At 43.1% G+C, this 19,750-nt stretch overlaps 1 protein-coding gene across 1 annotated transcript; it reads right to left on the reverse strand.

Moving 5' to 3' along the window:
- Positions 1-15,090: 15,090 nt before the first annotated feature.
- Positions 15,091-18,871, reverse strand: LOC143787762 (uncharacterized). The gene is made up of 2 exons (XM_077276819.1): positions 17,923-18,871; positions 15,091-15,538 (listed from the first exon to the last, which is right to left on the reverse strand). Exons 1-2 carry the CDS (start codon positions 18,661-18,663, stop codon positions 15,524-15,526), a joined length of 756 nt encoding a protein of 251 aa, XP_077132934.1. The 5' UTR covers positions 18,664-18,871; the 3' UTR covers positions 15,091-15,523.
- Positions 18,872-19,750: the final 879 nt, after the last annotated feature.

Raw genomic sequence — 19,750 nt, forward strand, 5'->3', positions numbered from 1 at the left:
CAAACAAGAAACAATGGAAATTGGCTGAAGAGCAGTAAAAATACAACAACCCATGAGTGTGAAAACCAAGCACCTATGCGGTTGATTATATTTTACTCTTTGCTTCATACAACACTTTCCCAATCACCCAACATACTACCAGGTCGGATTTTTACCTGTCCCTTTCTTTGACTCCCTGAGGTTATAAGGGCCATTCAAACTGATTTATCTCCTAAACTGAAGAAGATAGTTCAACCAACAGCTGTGTTATATAATAGCCAGTATAAATGGAATTGTCGAAGGATAAAAATTGGACCTCAGACCTCAAACTGATTAAAAAAAGAAGACAATACCTTCACTGATTGGATGCATTTGAGATTTTGACAATTACCAGGTCCTCATGGTCATGGGCACATTTTGTCTGAGCCAGAAGAAATGACACTTAGCTTTTTTTCTGTCGTAGATTGACTAGAAGTGACCTGGCACCCACATTGAAAAGGAAGCCAAGAGATCAAGGGGGGACTCTGTCTGCAGAACAGAGGAAACAGCGATGGTCTGATAGGTGAATATGTTTTTAAAAATTAATTTAGCACCCTCATGAGCTGGTTTTTACAAAGTTTATTAGTCATGTACAACCCCACAACTCGATTATGATGTTCTTCTTCATCCCCCAGATGATATGGCTAGGACGCACCCGTATGACGGGTAGGCTCGGAGGTCTTCCGGGACCCTAGTGTTGCCCCTCTCCAAATGTTGCCCCCTATGTCTTCTTAGGTGATTTGAGTGAGACAGCCCGCCTATAACTGACTGTCCTGCCGTAGGTTTGAAGTAAGGCCTGGAGCTCAATACTTCCTCGGCGTTCCGGCCACTGGCTCCGCGCCTCAGTAGGATGTTTCCTCGTCTTACAGCACGACTCCTACTGGTGTTTCTCCTTGTTGCGTTGATCTCGTTTCTCACTCAGCACAATAAACCTCACTTCTTGTCCTTTCTTGGGGTACCGCCGCGATGAAGTGCAGGCGCGGTCCCGTAACGTTCTTTCTGTTCGCTAGGCCTGTCAGGATCCCACCCCTGACAGGGACTCCCCTGAATCTTCCCCTGCAACACCCTCTGCCACAGGATGTTGCCTGGTTCCAACCCAGTCAGCTTTCTCTCTAACTTCCTATCTAACCCCCAGTTTTACCAGACTGTGAGGAGTGGCCTAATACATAGTACCCTTAGCTCCTCCTGGAGGCCAGACTGTGAAGTGTATTGGTGTCTGTGATACCTGGTCAGGTGAACTCCTTCAGTGCCATCAGACGTACCATAGCCCCCCTTAGCGGCGGAGCATCAGTACTGCAATGACCAGGACTCTGGGGTGCTGCACTCCCCCCGGTTAAATCCAGTACTCCTGGACTGGGAAGAAAACAACAATACATGTCAGCAAAAAGACATACAATTTTGAAATGTAATAACAATAAGCAAATTTGAACAGAGCTTCCCTTTATGGGAGGGGAGAACACTTGAACGTTACAAATATGGTTAAATACTTTAAATAACATACTATAAATAACTTTTCTTACCCAACCGGGTATTCTACTAAGTGCAAATTTTTGAACAATAATTTAACGTTGCCTTTAAGGACGTACACGCTGAATCCACTAAAGACCTTCTTATAAAACACTATAAGGCTAATCAACTTTTCTTCATTTTCCACCTTTACATCTGCAGGACCGCCTGTCTATCTGCCCCAGGCCTACTGCCTCTCGTTCTGTTGCAGGACCGCCCCTTTCCGCCCGGGCCTACTGCCTTTCTGCTACTATACACAGCATAGAGCTTATCAACCTTCTCTTAGTTCAAGATCGCTGAGCCATCTCTGTATGGCTCCTAGGAGGACTCACCGACTAACCCCGTACGGGTTCACTTCCCGTCCTCATTCTTCTAGCAACATCATAAAACATTTCTTACAATTAACTAGCTAACTACATATAACTTTTATATGTAAGCATTATTAGTACTTCCTTTTAAAGCATCATCATTCTTTAAGTGCTATTGATGAACGTTCCCTTTAAGAGAGAACCAAGTCTCTTGGAGGTAGTGCAACTTCTCAAGCTGCAAGTTCGTATACAGCAAGGACTCCGGTGCTGTTTCCAGGAACAGTTTCTTCGCAAAGAGTCCTTTTCTTTGTAAAACCAGTAGAGGGCACCTTTAAGAAGGTGCAAACTATTTACAATAAGTTTGTAATCATGCAGTGTTCATGATCCAGCAGTTCTTTTCAACAATGATGAACGAGAAACAAAAACAAAAGCAAAAGAAGGGATCCCGGGTAAACAAAGGGATCCCTTTAAGAATAACCCTAGACGGGTTTAAAGCAGCAAAACATCAGGAAGACAAACAGTTAACTATTTACAGGTTCAGGTTTCCGAGGTTTAGTTGGACGGCTTCCAGGGCGGCACCTGGCACTTAACCCTTCTTGGCCTGGGAAAAGTGAGGTCCAGGGTTACACCCAGTGCTGGACAAATGCTGTTAATCCGTCTTTCATGTACGGTTAAATCATGCGCAGCAATGGAGGTCTGTGCAGCATGAGTATGGGCATTTGCTGCAGCAGAGGTAGCGGCTGCTGCAAGATCAGTCGCTGGAACGGAGTCAGCAGCTGTGGCACTAGCAGTCACTGGAGTGGTGTCGGTCTTCAGGGCAGGGTCGTCCTTCATACCTGCTTCAGATGCGGTCCCTCCGGTGCCGGTCTGCGCCGTCTCCGCTGGGGTCTGGAACGCTGGTTGCGGGGCCTTGTGCGGCGATGTTGTCATCTCTGCTTGCAGCATCCCGCTTTCCGGCAGGGCCTTGCTTTCCAGCTTCGGAGCGCTGGAACTTCTTTCCTGCTCCGGACCAGACGAGGCTGCCGACAGGCGTCTGGCGAGGCTCCCAATGAAGATCTTCTTCCACCCGGCCTCAGTGCTCAGCTGCGTCCGCCGGGGTCGGTCGCTGAGCTCGTCCACTCTGGCCTGCAGGAATTCAGCATCAGCGGTGGAGGCCTGGTTGCGGTGCCCCTCCGATGGCTGGGGGAGTCCTCTGCTCCGACCCCACACTCCGGCTCCGGGTGGCTCGCCATGGCGTCCTCCACGTAGCTGACTTCCTCCTTGTCCTTTTCCCGCTCTCTCCTTCGTGGGCTGCCCCGTCTCCATGGTCTCCACCCTCCAAAGAGGATGCGAAGGCAGACCTCAGCTGCTGACGGACACGTCCTCAGGATGCAAAAATGTTTAGACTGGGCGGACATTGTCTTTTCGCGCTCCTTAGCTGATCCACGCCTACTCCACGCCCCTCTTCTCTTCCTGCGCTCTCCTCAGCGCTGTAATGGTGGCGGTTTCTGGCGGGAACTTTTGGCAACAAGTGGCAATACACAGTCTTTGCAATAAGTCACAGTCCAAGTATAATAAATCACAGTTCCAAGGCACACATGACCCGATTCTTCAGGCTTAAGTAGATCCTGTTCGTGACGCCAAGTTGGAGCGCCCCCACTGCCGCAGGGCCGAGGGGTACCCGGTACCGGGCCTCTGGGTCTCTGCTCTGGGGTTGTCACAGTGGCTAGACCCGGTCCGTGACCCTGCTGAGGGGCGTCCAATGAAAGGTGTGGATGGTGGTGCTGTTGTGGTGTGGTGCCGGTCGCAGTAAATAACAAGGACACTAGGTTGCAGTCTCTTTACCTCTTTACTGAAGGCTTCAGGATCCTCAGTCCGGAATACGGTTACCCGGGCTGCGTGAGTCCGGCCGGTCCGATGGCACCTCCAGAGTTCCCTTTGCAGGTGGAAATCTGTGCCTACCTTCTAGCGCTTGTGTGTTGTGGTCCTCCTTTGCTGTGCTTACGGGATAGTTCCCACAAATGTTGTGTGTCTGTTTCTGAAGTTCCTTCACAACTCGATTATGATGTTCTTCTTCGTCCCCCAGATGATATGGCTAGGACACACCCGTATGACGGGTAGGCTCGGAGGTCTTCCGGGACCCTAGTGTCGCCCCTCTCCAAATGTTGCCCCCTATGTCTTCTTAGGGGATTTGAGTGAGACAGCCTGCCTATAACTGACTGTCCTGCCGTAGGTTTGAAGTAAGGCCTGGAGCTCAATACTTCCTCGGCGTTCCGGCCACCGGCTACGCGCCTCAGTAGGATGTTGCCTCGTCTTACAGCACGACTCCTACTGGTGTTTCTCCTTGTTGCGCTGATCTCGTTTCTCACTCAGCACAATAAACCTCGCTTCTTGTCCTTTCTTGGGGTACCGCCGAGATGAAGTGCAGGCGCGGTCCCGTAACGTTCTCTCTGTTCGCTAGGCCTCTGTCAGGATCCCACCCCTGACAGGGACCCCCCTGAATCTTCCCCTGCAACACCCTCTGCCACAGGATGTTGCCTGGTTCCAACCCAGTCAGCTTTCTCTCTAACTTCCTATCTAACCCCCAGTTTTACCAGACTGTGAGGAGTGGCCTTAGCTCCCCCTGGAGGCCAGACTGTGAAGTGTATTGGTGTCTGTGATACCTGGTCAGGTGAACTCCTTCAGTGCCATCAGACGTACCATAGCTCCCCTTAGCGGCGGAGCATCAGTACTGCAACGACCAGGACTATGGGGCGCTGCAGTTTCACGGTGCACTTTAACCCAGCCCTCTAATATTTAGAGTATCTGGCCTTTTATGTGTTGTCTTTTGAGCAGCAAACTTTATTTGAGCATTTTAAGTGATTTTTCTGCACAAGGCACCAGTGTGTAACGGGCTGAGAAAACTGCACCAGGACTTGACAGGAGATATACTTGTTTGTTTGAAGGGTCATGTTATAGTGTTATTGAATCTAATATGAGTGTCATTACGTTTGTTTGATTGCCACACCTAGCAACAAGTCATGGAAAAGTATATGTGAGCAGATGTACAGTGCGAGACAAAGCGACTGGGCTTGGCATAGTTTAAATGGATCTGTTAGACACACATTAACACTTGTGACAATGCACAGGAACAATCATTTCGCAGCACATGAAGACAGTATGTAAGGCTGTACTGCTTGACTAATGGGTGGGTGAAGCACGGCATCTTTTGTTTTCAACCTTTTCCTCAAACAGCTATTCTTTTTGTGGTTTGTGAACTAATCAGTAGGTTTTGGGGTTAGCTTAGGATTTAGACTTGGCAAACAACTACCTGGGAAAACCACATGATTGTATAAGTCAGCGGCTGATATGATAATACACTTCTCAATATGGAAATTTCAACGCAAAGATGGAAAACTCATGAAATTATGGACAAATGATGGATAGACATATTAATGATATGCAAATGATGGAAAAATGGATATAACATTTTTAAAACATCTCGATTTATTCAGTATCGAGGATGAATGCCACCTGCAGAAATCCACACTCTTACACACTTTGGCTGTTCTCAATGAGGTTATTAATTGTTGTCTATTGTTTGAGAATTATTATCTATTATTGATAATCTGCTGACATGCAGAATACACTTGGGCTCGCAAATCATCAAGATCTGATGCTTGCAGCTCCCTTTGTAATCTCAGATGCGCTTGAAAGAAAACAACTCCGGAGACTCTACAGACCATGGTAGCACGTTTAGGCCATGCTGACTGCTCACAATAGCACAAGCAACATGTTGTCTGGTGTTGCCATGTTGAAAAACAGTTCCTAGGACACTTTTACAATCTCTCATCAAAAGGCTTTTTCATGGCATTGCCCATGTGGTCTCCAGACCAATCTCTGGCTCTCATTGTATTCAAGACAAAAGTTGAACTAATCGTTGAAGAGGATAGACCTCTATTCCAGTCTCAATTGCCATCTTGCTCTGCACCATTATAGCCTTTGACAGTGAAGAGTAATGGTCTGAGGTCAATGGAAGACATGTAGCTGGACGTCTGACTCAGAACAATATTGTGCAAATGTTTGTATAGACACTGCTTGATGCCTTAGGCTTGGTATGTGACATCTAATTTCAGTTGCAGTACAAAATGGATCATTATGTGCTATTCTTTGAATATTTATTTCAGTATTGCATTTCGGGTTCTTGAGTGAATATTGAGCAGATATAGCTGGATTTTTTAACCCATGCATGGTTTTAAAAAAATGCTACAGGTCCTTGCCTAGTTCTCTACTAACTTTTGAACCATCTTTGTTCTGGATCTTCTGTCAATGACTTGACCTCACATGGGCACGTTAGGTGCGACACACTTCAATGATGGCAGGAAAGATTGGGTCTCACCTAGAGCAGGTGATTATAATAACTTATTATTTTTAAACCCTTTACGACCATACTAAAAATAAGAATTAAGCAAAATGTTGGCCTGTTGACATTTTACTGGATTTATGTCAATCGAATCAAGAATAATTTGGATTCTAGCAAATCCTAATTTTATTAACTGTTCCTGTTCTATAGCCTATATTAACTTACATGTATCAGGCATAATAGTGTTATTTCAGGCTGAGGATTGCTATACTAAGTGTTGTTCAGGAGGTAACAGCCCACCTCCCATCTAACTGGCTGCATGGTCTTCTTTGTGAGAATATTACCCCTGGACTATGCTTCATTTGACTCAATTCAGGAACAATCTGGTTACTTTACTTTTGTGTTAAATGAAGAGTTCTGTTCCGAATATACACTGTGGATTTCGCACTTTGGTATTAGCTTTTTAGTGCAGAGTGCAGACAGTTAAGTGCAGAATTTCACAGACCACATGGCCCCAACAAACTCATATTTATATGTATGGTGGGATAAATCATATCCATTGACTATCCCTTTTTTTGGGCCTTTGTCATTAAGGAGGATCAAAAGGGCCATTCTCTGCCTTCTCATTTTAATAATTCCAATAAGGGTAAGAATCCCTGGCGCGCTGTTTAGAGTTGATCACTCTAAAATACGTGAAAACCTCACTTTCCTTTTGCTGTTTGTCAAAAGTGTTGGTACTATCTTAGCCATATGACCATTATAGAAAATTCTGAATGCCAATACCAAACATATATGTGTCTGTAATATACAGCTCTGGCAAAAATTAAGAGACCACCACATAAAAACCCTGCCATGGGCAGCCCAATCTCCAGACCTGAACCCCATTGAAAACCTCTGGAATGTAATCAAGAGGATGATGGACAGTCACAAGCCATCAAACAAAGAACACCTGCTTACATTTTTGTGCCAGAAGCAGTGTGAAAGACTGGTGGAAAGCATGCCAAGACGCATGAAAGCTGTGATTAAAAATCATGGTTATTCCACAAAATATTGATTTGTGAACTCTTCCTGAGTTAAAACATTAGTATTGTGGTTTCTACATGATTATGAACTTGTTTTCTTTGCATTATTTGAGGTATGAAAGCACTAGGTTTTTATTTTAATTTTGAACATTTTTCCTTTTCAGAAAAAAAATACAAAATGTATTGCTTGGAAATTCGGAGACATGCTGTCAATAGTTTATAGAATAAATTAAAAAAAATAAATTTTACTCAAAAATATACCTATGAAGAGAAAAATCAGACAAACTGAACATTTTGCAGTGGTCTCTTAATTTTTGCCAGAGCTGTATGCTGCACTGTGTTTTATTGATAACTATAAGTCCATTGTATTCTTTCATCATTCCTTGACAAATGTGAAAATGCATTCCACAACAAACATGGAAAAAGTAATGTAGAATATACAATTAGCCCTATAAGAATTGTAGCATTATTAATGCCTTGTAGCAAATAGGAATTAGTGTACGGTGACAGAACATTGTAGTCTACCATCAAAAAGATTGGTGGCTTATGTGGGTGACGAATTTGGATCCTTGAATTCTTTATTGCATCAGTCTTTTTCTGTTACACTGTTGCAACTGATGAAGACGATCCTTTTTCCGACATTTTCTCTTACACGATAATCAAACCTCTGGGTTCAGAAAGTTCAACTCCCAATGAATGATGTTTTACAGAGTGTATGTTCGAGAGTTGCTGAAAACTTGCTCCTCCAATAGTGCCAATAGAAATCTTGTGTGGGAATAATACTCTAGTCAGCTCAGATAGATGAATTTATTACTTTTAATGCAGCATATTGCAGATTTTGCTAAGTAAATTGCAATAGCTTCATCAAACGTAGTGTAAATCCCAGTAAACCCAATGCGGCATAGTAATATTCTGGGAACAGAAACCTAAATCAGGCATAGCAGTAAAACTAGTGAAGACTGAAGAGTGCTCTATGAAGCATTGTCTGGAGGGGTCATAGCCCAAATCTTGTCTGAGTGACCACATGGTCTTCTTTGTAGGGATATGACCCCTCTACTATGTTTTCTATTTTCATGCCTAATAAAGGGTTGTGTGCCCAATACATTGCTGTGACAGTAAGTTTACTGTTGGTTTTCACTGCTTTTAATGAAGCTGTTGCGATGTGCTTAGAAAGATCTGGGAAATGCTGAATCTACAATAAAAATATCATTCTGTAGCTTTATCTGAGATTACTGAAGCCTACTTAAGGTTTCTGAATTTTGAGAACATGGGCAACAATCTGACCTTTAGGCAATATTTCAGGTCAGTAAATATATTGAGTTGGTCTAAAATGGAGTGGGGAATAGAATCAAACATCATTGCCTACTGAATTGCTCTTCTTAGGTAACTTGTGGGTAGTGGGTTAGTGGAAGTCCACGGATAAATATGAGCGTTTAGTTGCCCTTACGGCTGACTTGTATTCTGTTATTGGGTCACCACCTCAACATTTTGAGTTCAGGTCGCTGTGCCTGATTGATTGAAGATTTGGCCACTAAATCCTTTAGTGAGGTTTCAAAACACTTAAACTGTAAATGCATTAAAAAAAATCAAATTAACGATGAAATATAAAACAATCTCATATTACTCATTAAAAACTGAGAAAGTTTTTACTTAGGGTATGTTCACACAACATCTTTTTAAGGCATATTCCACCCAGAATTTGTATGAAGAAATGAAGCAAAAGCGCCCCATAAAATGATTATAGTGCACAGTAATGTCAAAATGTCATTGCTGTGAACATGTTCTGTCTTATGTCACTTCCTTTAACTACTTCAGAGTTTGGAAACCCTGAAGTAGATAAAGTGACATGCTCATTCCACTCATGCTCTATACGTCACAGCACAGAAAGATGCCGGTGGCGGATCACAAGAATGATGGCAAAGCTCCTTCAAGAAATGTACCACCTGCAATTTCCTGAAGCGGCTTCACCTGGAAAATCTTAGCGACTATGTCAGCGTCTAAATGATACCATGTGCCCATACCCTCAGCAATGAAAAAAGCTCTCTTCCAGATAATTAAGATACATTTGCTGTAGAGAATGAAAAAACGCTTTCTTCTAGGTAATTAAGATGAAAGCTTTCAATCACTTCCTTGGAACAAGTAGCCAATAATTGATCTGTAGTGTGAAAAATTATTCCTTGAGACATTCACTGCAGGATATTGGTGGTGGCTGTGGTCAAACTGTGCTTGGAAGAAAAACTTTACAAGCATAACATATATCAACACGTATCGCATTTGTTGCTGTAAATTTCCACAGGAAATCCAGGAAAAGCAAATAACAAGTTATAGTGAAGATAGTAAATCCACCGCAAATTGTAACATAGATTTACATGCGGCAGATTTCAAGATCCATACTGCGGGGCTATTTCTATATGAAAACGTATAGTGTCAGGATGAAATGCCGTTCATTTTGCTGCCACCCTGTGGATTTTTAGTCCCCGTCACTTGCATCCTCATTGTTTTCACAGACAGTGAGACATAAAAGAAGCCACTTATAAATTTGTAATGGTCCACTTACGTCAGCCAATGTATGCCAGTTCCTTAAACGCCTGTCTTCCTGACAATGTACAAATCTGATGCGCACTGAACAATTTTTAATAGATTCCTCTGTGTGCATTGGCTGCCATTGTTCTCGGCAGCACAAGTCGTGATTGCACAGAACAATATGCTGCCGTGAACGGGTGATCTTTTGTGCACCAAAAAAGATCATTTCAACCAAAGAACGTGCTTTCTTCTTGTTCATTGGGTGATTGAGAGCTGTTTCGACTACAAGAGTATCAAGAATCAAGTGTATGTTCAAGATGATCTTATAGTGTAAATGGCCTTAAGTTACACGTATGTCGGCTAATTTTGTATGTGTGGGGTGCGAGTCCAGGGGCAAACTAAAGTTTGTTTTTTCAAGTAATCACTCCACCCCAACGGTCAAGTTAGACAAGAATTATAGACATTATACCTCACCTCCGCTCTGGTCAGAACGTTCCTTGGAACACTGGACTCCAGGAACTAATTGCTTTGATCTTCAAAGAAAACCCTTCTGCCAGAGGCCTACAGCTGTTTGTCGCTATTTTAGAAAAAAAATTATTACTACCCAGGTCAGTCATTTTTCTTCTCATGACTTCAATTTACTTGAGCACTCCACCCAAACCACACCCGTGAAATATGTGTTCAGAAGTAACTTTCCTTAGGTTATTCATCAGATACACCGGCAACTGCTTAACATTCCTCGGTGTCATTTATTACAAGTCACTCGTAGCTTCGTTCCAGGGATGATAACACAACGAACATTTAACCCAATTAATCAAAAAGGCTGAAGCCTACAGTGTGACTAGACAATGAAACCACAATTGAAGATGTCTATACCATGCCACACCTGTTCAAGACAAAACAAAATTCTGTTATCAGATACGCCTGTTATTACGTGACTGGGCCTTTTGTATCTTGCGGAGATATGTACAGTAAAACAACAGGAGACTTGTATAGTGCAGGTGTGTAATGTGACCAGGCATGCCTAATAACGTAATGAGGTTATATAAAAATGTAAACTACAGGCCACACCTACAACAGGATCTTCATAAGAATATTCAACCAATATCTATCATGCAGTGCTTAAGGATTTACTCCATTCTAGCTGCATCTCTTAAGGCTCCCATACACTTTAGATTAAAGGTCCATTTAGATGAATGCTAATTCCATATTATCAGCCCAGGTAAAAATGCCAGTGACCGTTTATGCCAGCCTAAAAATCATCATTATCGGCAGCACACCGCGCCATGTAAATGGGGGATGAGCTGCCAATAATATTTATTATTATATTATATATATATATAGATACAGTATATATATATATATATATATATATATATATATATATATATATATTATAAACTGTTTAGAGACAGAACAATTGGGTTAGGCTACTTTCACACTAGCGTCGTGCACTGCACGTCGCTATGCGTCGTTTTGGAGAAAAAACGCATCCTGCAAAAGTGCTTGCAGGATACGTTTTTTCTCCATAGACTTTTATTAACGACGCCATGCGACGCATTGCCACAAGTCGCAACCATCGTGCGACGGTTGCGTCGTGTTGCGTCGGACCGTCGCCACCAAAAAACGTTGCTTGTAGCGTTTTTTGGTGCGTCGTTCCCATCTTTTCCAACCGCGCATGCGCGGCCGGAACTCCACCCCCGCCTCCCCGCACCTCATAATGGGGCAGCGGATGCGTTGAAAAACAGCATCCGCTGCCCCCGTTGTGCGGTGCTTTCACAGCTAGCGTTGGTGCGCCGCAACGTCGCATAGCGACGTGCAGCGCATGACGCTAGTGTGAAAGTAGCCTAAGTGATCATTCTGTTTCAATCGGCCTTTGTAAATAGGCTAGTAAATGAGCACAGATCTACCTGTAGGCTGTAGCCGAGTGTCGCTCATTAATGGCTTAAATCAACCTGTCTATAAGACCTTAAAGTCAGCTGAAGCTTCCAATATCAGCAAGACCAATTGACTAACTAATGTGTATAGGGTATCTCGACTCTCTGGCAACAGATGATATCAGGTGATTGGCCAGTTGGAATTTATATGCCCTATCTGTTGGTTCTCCTGGAGATAAGCTGTTTCCAAATCGTCTTTGAGCAGACTTGTGTTCTCTCTATAGAACACACATGAATGCCTATACGTTCAAGTTCATGGAGTAGTCAGGACAGATAGCTTTCTCATATGTATACACAGCTTTTGCCACCATGCACAAGGCTTTGCCTTTTTAGCAATATGAAAAATGGGATATAAGGGTAGATTCTTCTCTGCGCCGCTTGAAAAATTAGAAGTCCAGATGGGTAATCCAATGAAAAGGTGGCTTTATTCAACGCGTTTCAAAGCACCAGGGCGCCTTCATTGGGATACCACACCGAATGTACCAATCTGTGTGGATTCTGATGAAGGAGCCCTGGTGCTTTGAAACGCGTTGAATAAAGCCACCTTTTCATTGGATTACCCATCTGGACTTCTAATTTTTCAAGCGGCGCAGAGAAGAATCTACCCTAGGAGACCGGTGGATCTGCAGCAGCTTACATTTCTATGAGCCTATGTAAGGACTGGATCTGGTAAGTAAATCTGAATACAATTTATCTCCTTATACCCAGATACCAGATAAAACCCTATTGCGCTTTTACGTTCTTCCAGCCGTTTACTGGTTTTTAGAAGTGCAAAGCCCCTACAGCTCCATCCAGTAAAGTAATAATTTAATCTGCGTTGTGCCATAGTGTGCCTCTATAATGAGTCATATACTGACAGAATACTCTGTGGCATATGGATGCACTATATGGCCAAAAAGATGTAAAACAGAAGAAATGAGACGGAACATATGTTGGTATAAGTGCAATGTATAGGTGTAAATTCACACTGTGGCCATTTAACAGACAGAACCTAAGATAAAAACAAGTAGTTAAAGGAAAGGCAGCAGCAGCACAGGCAATCTGGCAGACAGGGTGCAAGCCTCTAAGGACTTGATCCAACCATCACCAATAGTCAAAAAGTATGGAGAGTGAGGCAGCTCATTCAGTGAAATCAACCTTTCATTCAATATATGTAAAAGGTAGCCGCGCTGTGAAGGCACTTACAGATAGAGTTGTAGTCCTGTATGTGAGATGTCCGTTTGTATAGCGGTATATTCCCCACTGTTCGGTGGTGCTTTGGCGATGGGAGCGTCCTCCCCAGGGTGGCAATCCCCCGAAAAAGCCCGCCACTGTTACTCAGCGGTAGCCTCGTCCGATGGCGCCGCTGTCAGCGTAGCGAGGTTAGCGGGGGGCGTGGTGTAGTGGTGACATCACCTGTCCGTGTATGACGGACGTATGCAAGGGCCAACCCGACGCGTTTCGAGGGAAACGTCCCTCTTTCTCAAGGTATGGCACCTGCACTGCCGCTATTCCTATATATCCACGCCTCTGCAACCCCGTGGTTTTGCCAGAAAAGCCCACTTTGCTAATCAACCCGAGCTTAAAGGAACTTAGCATGATCAAAACGGCTGCTGCTCTCAAAATACTAAGCAATGGGTATACTTAAAACTCATAATAACAAATTTGAGAGATAAATGAATCCAACAAAATTGGGAATACTATCGTAATCCTTTCTTCACCTGATAAAATTCAATCTTTATTTATAAAACTATTAAAACCAAATAAATATGATGAATATATAACAATAAAATTTTTTTACTATATAGATAAATACCTATAAAAACCTTTCATTCAACCATATGATAAGATCAATTTCACTGGATGTGCTGCTTGACGCTCCGTATTTTTTGAGCAAAAAACAAAATGAGCAAATACCCTGCAGTAATTAAACAAATAGTACAGATAAATAACATAGGGTACTTAGTTGACATTACTTTGATCAAAAAAGCATAAAAGCCATCCCACTGCAACAAGGTCTACCCAATCAGGATGGTGAAGTATACCGTGGCACAACTGTATTGGTGCACAAGATAGGTTTCCCACACCAGTAGATAAATGATAGATAAGAAACTTGGCACTCAACTTAGTAAATTATGATGATGATTTTTAATCAGATGGCAGTCCAAAATTAAACGTTTCGGTCAGACAATAGACCTTCTTCAGTAAACTGCGTTACAAATATATCAATAATTATACAGACATAATCAAAACGTGGTCCAAAACCACGATAAGCCAACATAACATATAAGGTTAAGCCTCATAATTAATGTGACAAATAGTGATGGATAGGAGGGTAGGAGAGGTGAGGAATAGGTAAGTAGCATCTTTTTACATACCCGACTGCTTTGGATATTGAGGATGGAGGATATCTCTATTTAGGGAGTAGGTCCTAGGTTCTGGTTACTAGTGGACCTGTCTGGGAATAGTAATCGCCCTGTAGTGATGAGAGACTGTATGGTACGGTGTACAGTACAAAATAAATGTGAGTGAAAGCGTGATGGAAAATGGTATACTGACCAAGTATGTCACCAGGAAGAGGTATCGTGTGTGGGCCTGGTGTTCCAAGATTGGTAAACGTCTGTAATTAAATATAGTGTATAAATGGCTGTAAAGGAATGTAAAATCACCTAAAAATGGGGTATGTCAGGGTAGTGTAGAAAGTCTTACCTAATGTAGAAAGCTTGCTGAAAACTCAGAATAAGAGCATGTGTCCATAAGGGTGTGTAGATACCAGAAGCTGAAAGAGAAGTATGATTCATAAAAATATGAAATGTGGTGTGTGTCTCTTTAAATATAGTAAATGGATCTTACCATATAGTGGAACTATGCAATATATGTTACAGCCGCAAGAGCCAATTGGTTCAATGGAGAGGTATTGTGATCTGTAAAAAGACCTGGTGGCCATTATATGGTAGAATAGAGACAAGATGGAAAACCATATAGAAGTTAAAAAACAGAGGCTCACTTACTATTGAGGGTATATAGAAGCCTCTAACAGAAACGGGCGTATTGGATTGACCACGTTGCCTGCAATGTAATAGTGTGGGTATAGGTAACATGACCTCATAAGCATATGATGTGAGGTGAGCACTAAAGGTGGGGGAAGGACTTACCCATGTGCGGTGTGTAGCTGGAATGCCTCAACGCGGTATCCGCCGCTAGTTGAATGGCATGTGTGTGATCCGGCACGTTTAAGTAGCCGGGGGGCGGGACGGACTGCAAGTCCGATAGAGGAAGTGCGTCATGGTAGTGACGCGTACTTCCGGTAATCCCGAGCGCTGATTGTTGTCATGGACACTGACAACAAGCGCAGTGAAAGCCATGTGTATCTCACCCAGAGCCGGAAGTGTGTGTCCGTAGCGGCGCCGACTACCGGTGTATGATTGTGCTGAGTGTAGTCATGGTTACTGGCTACACTGCGGTGTTAGGATAGCTCAGTGCGCCTAGTATGGGAACATTTAGTGGGCATGGCTAGTGACACTGTCATGGATAAAGGTGTCCAGCCCAATGTAGTGCTGGCTACCTGTTATTGTGCAAAGCATATAGTTAGCTATGTATGCATAGGATGTCCGATGTTGTGGCCTCAGACTAAAAAGGAGCGATGCTGGTCTATATTGCTATGTATACAGTAACGACGGACTAGGAACCTATTAGGTAATGTTGTAGACAGGAAAATAGCACTATACATAGATAATACAGGAAAGGACCTCTTTAATGCCATTATGAATGGAAAAAATACATTATATTAGACCATCATTAATGAACTGTATACCTAGGGGGGATGGATGTAGAGCAGTCGGGTAGGGGGCAATGGGATAGGACAGTCCAAGGGAGGGGAGGGGTCAGGAGGTGACTTGCGTGAAGTTGTCAGTAAAGGCGACTCTGTAGAAAGAGATAAATAAATTAGAATCGCATACATCACAGAAATAATAATCTTAACCTGGAGAGAGAACCATGTTATACGTATCAAACCACCAACCAATACTGGCATGAAGTATATTAGATAAAAGCTAGGGGGTCATAATCTCTATTCAAGCCTTTCGGTGCTAAGGTCTGTAATTCATGAATCCAGTATGCCTCCCTCTTTTTTAGGAGATCAATTCTGTTTCCTCCCCGTCTAGGGGCCGGGATATGCTCAAGGACCTGAAACTTGAGTTGTGATATATGGTGTCTCTTGGAGATGAAATGATGGGGGAGTGGTAATAGCATATTTTGGCAACGTATAGTTGACTTGTGTTTGGAGATGCGAGATTTGATAGGTTGGGTAGTTTCCCCAATATACAAAAGGCCGCAAGGGCATTTTATAGCATAGACTACAAAAGTAGTGTCGCAGGTGGAATAACATTTTATCTTGTATCTCCTGCCCGAATGAGGGTGGTAGAAATGGTCTCCCCTGATGACATTGTTGCACTGGTTGCAGTGCAGGCACGGGAAAGTGCCATTTTTGGGTTTGTTCAGAAATCGTTGTGAGGTGTCCTGTCTATTACCCCCAAAATCTGCTCTGACCAGGGAGTCACGGACATTAGTAGGGCGTTTGTAGCATGGTAAGAAATGTTCCTGAAATTCAGGAATGCCCGGGTGTGCTGTGCGTAGTATGTTCCAGTGGCGTCTGATCGTATGGTGGAGAATATGTACATACGGGTGATAGATGTGGACAAATGGAACTCTTTTATTGGCTGGTGGGCGCACATTAGTTATAGGATTGATTGCCTCAGATAGTAGGGCAGGGGGATATCCACGTTCCCTAAATTTGGAATACATCTCATCTGTTCTGACTTTCAGTTGTTCGGGTTCGGTAACGATTCTCTGTATCCTCTTGAACTGGGACCGAGGAATTGATTTTTTGGTGGCGATGGGGTGTTGGCTTTGAAAATGTAGGAGACTATTTCTATCAGTGGGTTTGGTATACAAGTCGGTTTTTAGAACTCCCAGCTCATCCTTCATAACCAAGGTGTCTAGAAAGTTAACCTGTTGTGTGCTGCTCGTAATGGTGAAAGTCAGACCCGGCCAAGCCGTATTAAGTGTATGGAAGAAAAGATCTAGGGTTTGAGGTGTACCAGTCCATAGACAAAAAACGTCATCGATGTAACGTTTCCAGAAGGGGCAATGGGCCTGAAATAATGGGTCAGGGTACACGATTTCTTCTTCAAACAGGGCCATGTAGCTATTTGCATAGGGCGGGGCTACATTTGAGCCCATGGCGGTCCCTTTGGTCTGTAGAAAAAATTGGTCTTCAAACATAAAAAAATTTTTTGTCAGTACTATAGTCAGTAGATCAAGACAGAGGTCAATGATGCGTGGATTTAATTGTGAAGTATCAAGAAGATGTTTAACGCTACGGATCCCTTGTGAGTGGGGAATCGAAGTATAAAGGTCCTTAACGTCGAAGGAGACTAGTAGCAGATCTCCTGGAAGGGAGGTTAGTCCCTGTAGTTGGTGTAAAAAGTCACCTGTGTCGAGCAGGAAGGATGGTAATTTACGTATAAGAGGGGTAAGTATTTTTTCCAGGAAGATGGCAAGGGGGGAAAGTATCGATTCTGTGGAGGCCACTATTGGGCGGCCTGGAGGATTTTCGAGATTTTTGTGTACTTTAGGTAGTACGTAGAATACCGGTGTGATTGGATGGGTTTTGATTAGGTATTCGCGTGTTTTGGCATCAATGACACCCTCCTCAACATACGGGATGAGTGTGTCATCGATTTGTCCCCTGATGGTGGTAGAGGGGTCTGTTGGCAGTCGTTGGTAGACACTACTATCATTCAGTTGTCGGTAAATCTCTTTGGTATAGTCAGACTTATTCATAACAACTATAGCCCCGCCCTTGTCGGCCGGCTTGATTATTATGTCATTGTCGTTGCGCAGTGACTGTAGGGCTTGAAAGTCAAGGGCGCTGAGGTTAGGAGAGGTATGTAATTTGTGTGTCTCAATGTCCTGACGGAGTTTGCCAAAAGCCTGGTCGACAAATTCAATAAAGGTCTCTACAGCGTGAGAACCTTTGGGGGGTCTATAAGTACTCTTGGTACGTAGACCTAAGCTCAGAGAGGAAATAAGGGGACCCCCAGGGTTTGACAAGGAGGCAAGTGGGGCCTCAGAGGACTCGAAGTGTACAAGCAATCTTAGACGACGGTAAAATCGGTGTAAGTCCATGTCCATGTTAAAGGTGTCAAATTTGTATGAGGGACAGAAAGAGAGTCCCTTCTGTAATACGTGATGTTCAGCGACACTAAGAGTTCTTGATGATATGTTGATGACTAGTGGTGGATTACCTGAGACCGAGTCACTCTGTAGAAGTCTGTGTCTCTTTTTCCGTTGGCTCCTGCGGGTCCTCTTCTTCTTTGCTGTCGGCGTCTTCTCTGGCCTAAAAAATTGCTTGGTCCACCGAGGTTGTCACGTCTGTCAGTGTCGGAACCTGAAGTAGAAGGATCGTTAGAGGAATGGTAGTCTGACCTAGTAGTGTTAGGGCGGAAAGTGGATCTATCCTGCCAGTGGTAGACCCGATTGTTTTCGTAATCGTCCGAGTCTCTTTGGAACTTAATCCTCTTTCTATTTTCTGTGTCCCGTCTATGTTGGTCAGTGACCGTCTTAATCCTGGTTTTCAAAGTGTCCAATTCTTCAGTTGTGCTAGAAGAAGACAATTGTGTCTCAATATTTTTAATGGTGTCTTTACTGGAAGCGATGGCTCCCTGTAGGTGTTCTACCGTAAGAGTCATTAAGTCAAATGAGCATTTATTTAGTATTTGCTCGTATTTCAGGCAAAACTCAGGACAGTCACTGAAAAGAGTCGGGCGAAGAGGGACCCTGAGTCCTCTTGGTATTCTCTTTACACGCAGGTATTCGGTAAGCGTAGCACAGTGGAGTTCTAAATTGATCTGGCGTCGCTGTTCGCGCTCCAGATCCCTCCCTCTTGTTTCTCTCGGGGGAATTTTGAGGAAATCACTAGAGAGATTTAACTTAGAGAGTATATTATTAGTTTCATCAGGGTTGTATGAAAATGTCAGTGATGACATATTAAACAGCGTGCTCACGAAAAGGAGAGTCAATAGTGAAGTATACCGTGGCACAACTGTATTGGTGCACAAGATAGGTTTCCCACACCAGTAGATAAATGATAGATAAGAAACTTGGCACTCAACTTAGTAAATTATGATGATGATTTTTAATCAGATGGCAGTCCAAAATTAAACGTTTCGGTCAGACAATAGACCTTCTTCAGTAAACTGCGTTACAAATATATCAATAATTATACAGACATAATCAAAACGTGGTCCAAAACCACGATAAGCCAACATAACATATAAGGTTAAGCCTCATAATTAATGTGACAAATAGTGATGGATAGGAGGGTAGGAGAGGTGAGGAATAGGTAAGTAGCATCTTTTTACATACCCGACTGCTTTGGATATTGAGGATGGAGGATATCTCTATTTAGGGAGTAGGTCCTAGGTTCTGGTTACTAGTGGACCTGTCTGGGAATAGTAATCGCCCTGTAGTGATGAGAGACTGTATGGTACGGTGTACAGTACAAAATAAATGTGAGTGAAAGCGTGATGGAAAATGGTATACTGACCAAGTATGTCACCAGGAAGAGGTATCGTGTGTGGGCCTGGTGTTCCAAGATTGGTAAACGTCTGTAATTAAATATAGTGTATAAATGGCTGTAAAGGAATGTAAAATCACCTAAAAATGGGGTATGTCAGGGTAGTGTAGAAAGTCTTACCTAATGTAGAAAGCTTGCTGAAAACTCAGAATAAGAGCATGTGTCCATAAGGGTGTGTAGATACCAGAAGCTGAAAGAGAAGTATGATTCATAAAAATATGAAATGTGGTGTGTGTCTCTTTAAATATAGTAAATGGATCTTACCATATAGTGGAACTATGCAATATATGTTACAGCCGCAAGAGCCAATTGGTTCAATGGAGAGGTATTGTGATCTGTAAAAAGACCTGGTGGCCATTATATGGTAGAATAGAGACAAGATGGAAAACCATATAGAAGTTAAAAAACAGAGGCTCACTTACTATTGAGGGTATATAGAAGCCTCTAACAGAAACGGGCGTATTGGATTGACCACGTTGCCTGCAATGTAATAGTGT

This window comes from Ranitomeya variabilis, chromosome 1 (assembly GCF_051348905.1).
Source record: "Ranitomeya variabilis isolate aRanVar5 chromosome 1, aRanVar5.hap1, whole genome shotgun sequence".
Lineage (NCBI taxonomy): Eukaryota > Metazoa > Chordata > Amphibia > Anura > Dendrobatidae > Ranitomeya > Ranitomeya variabilis.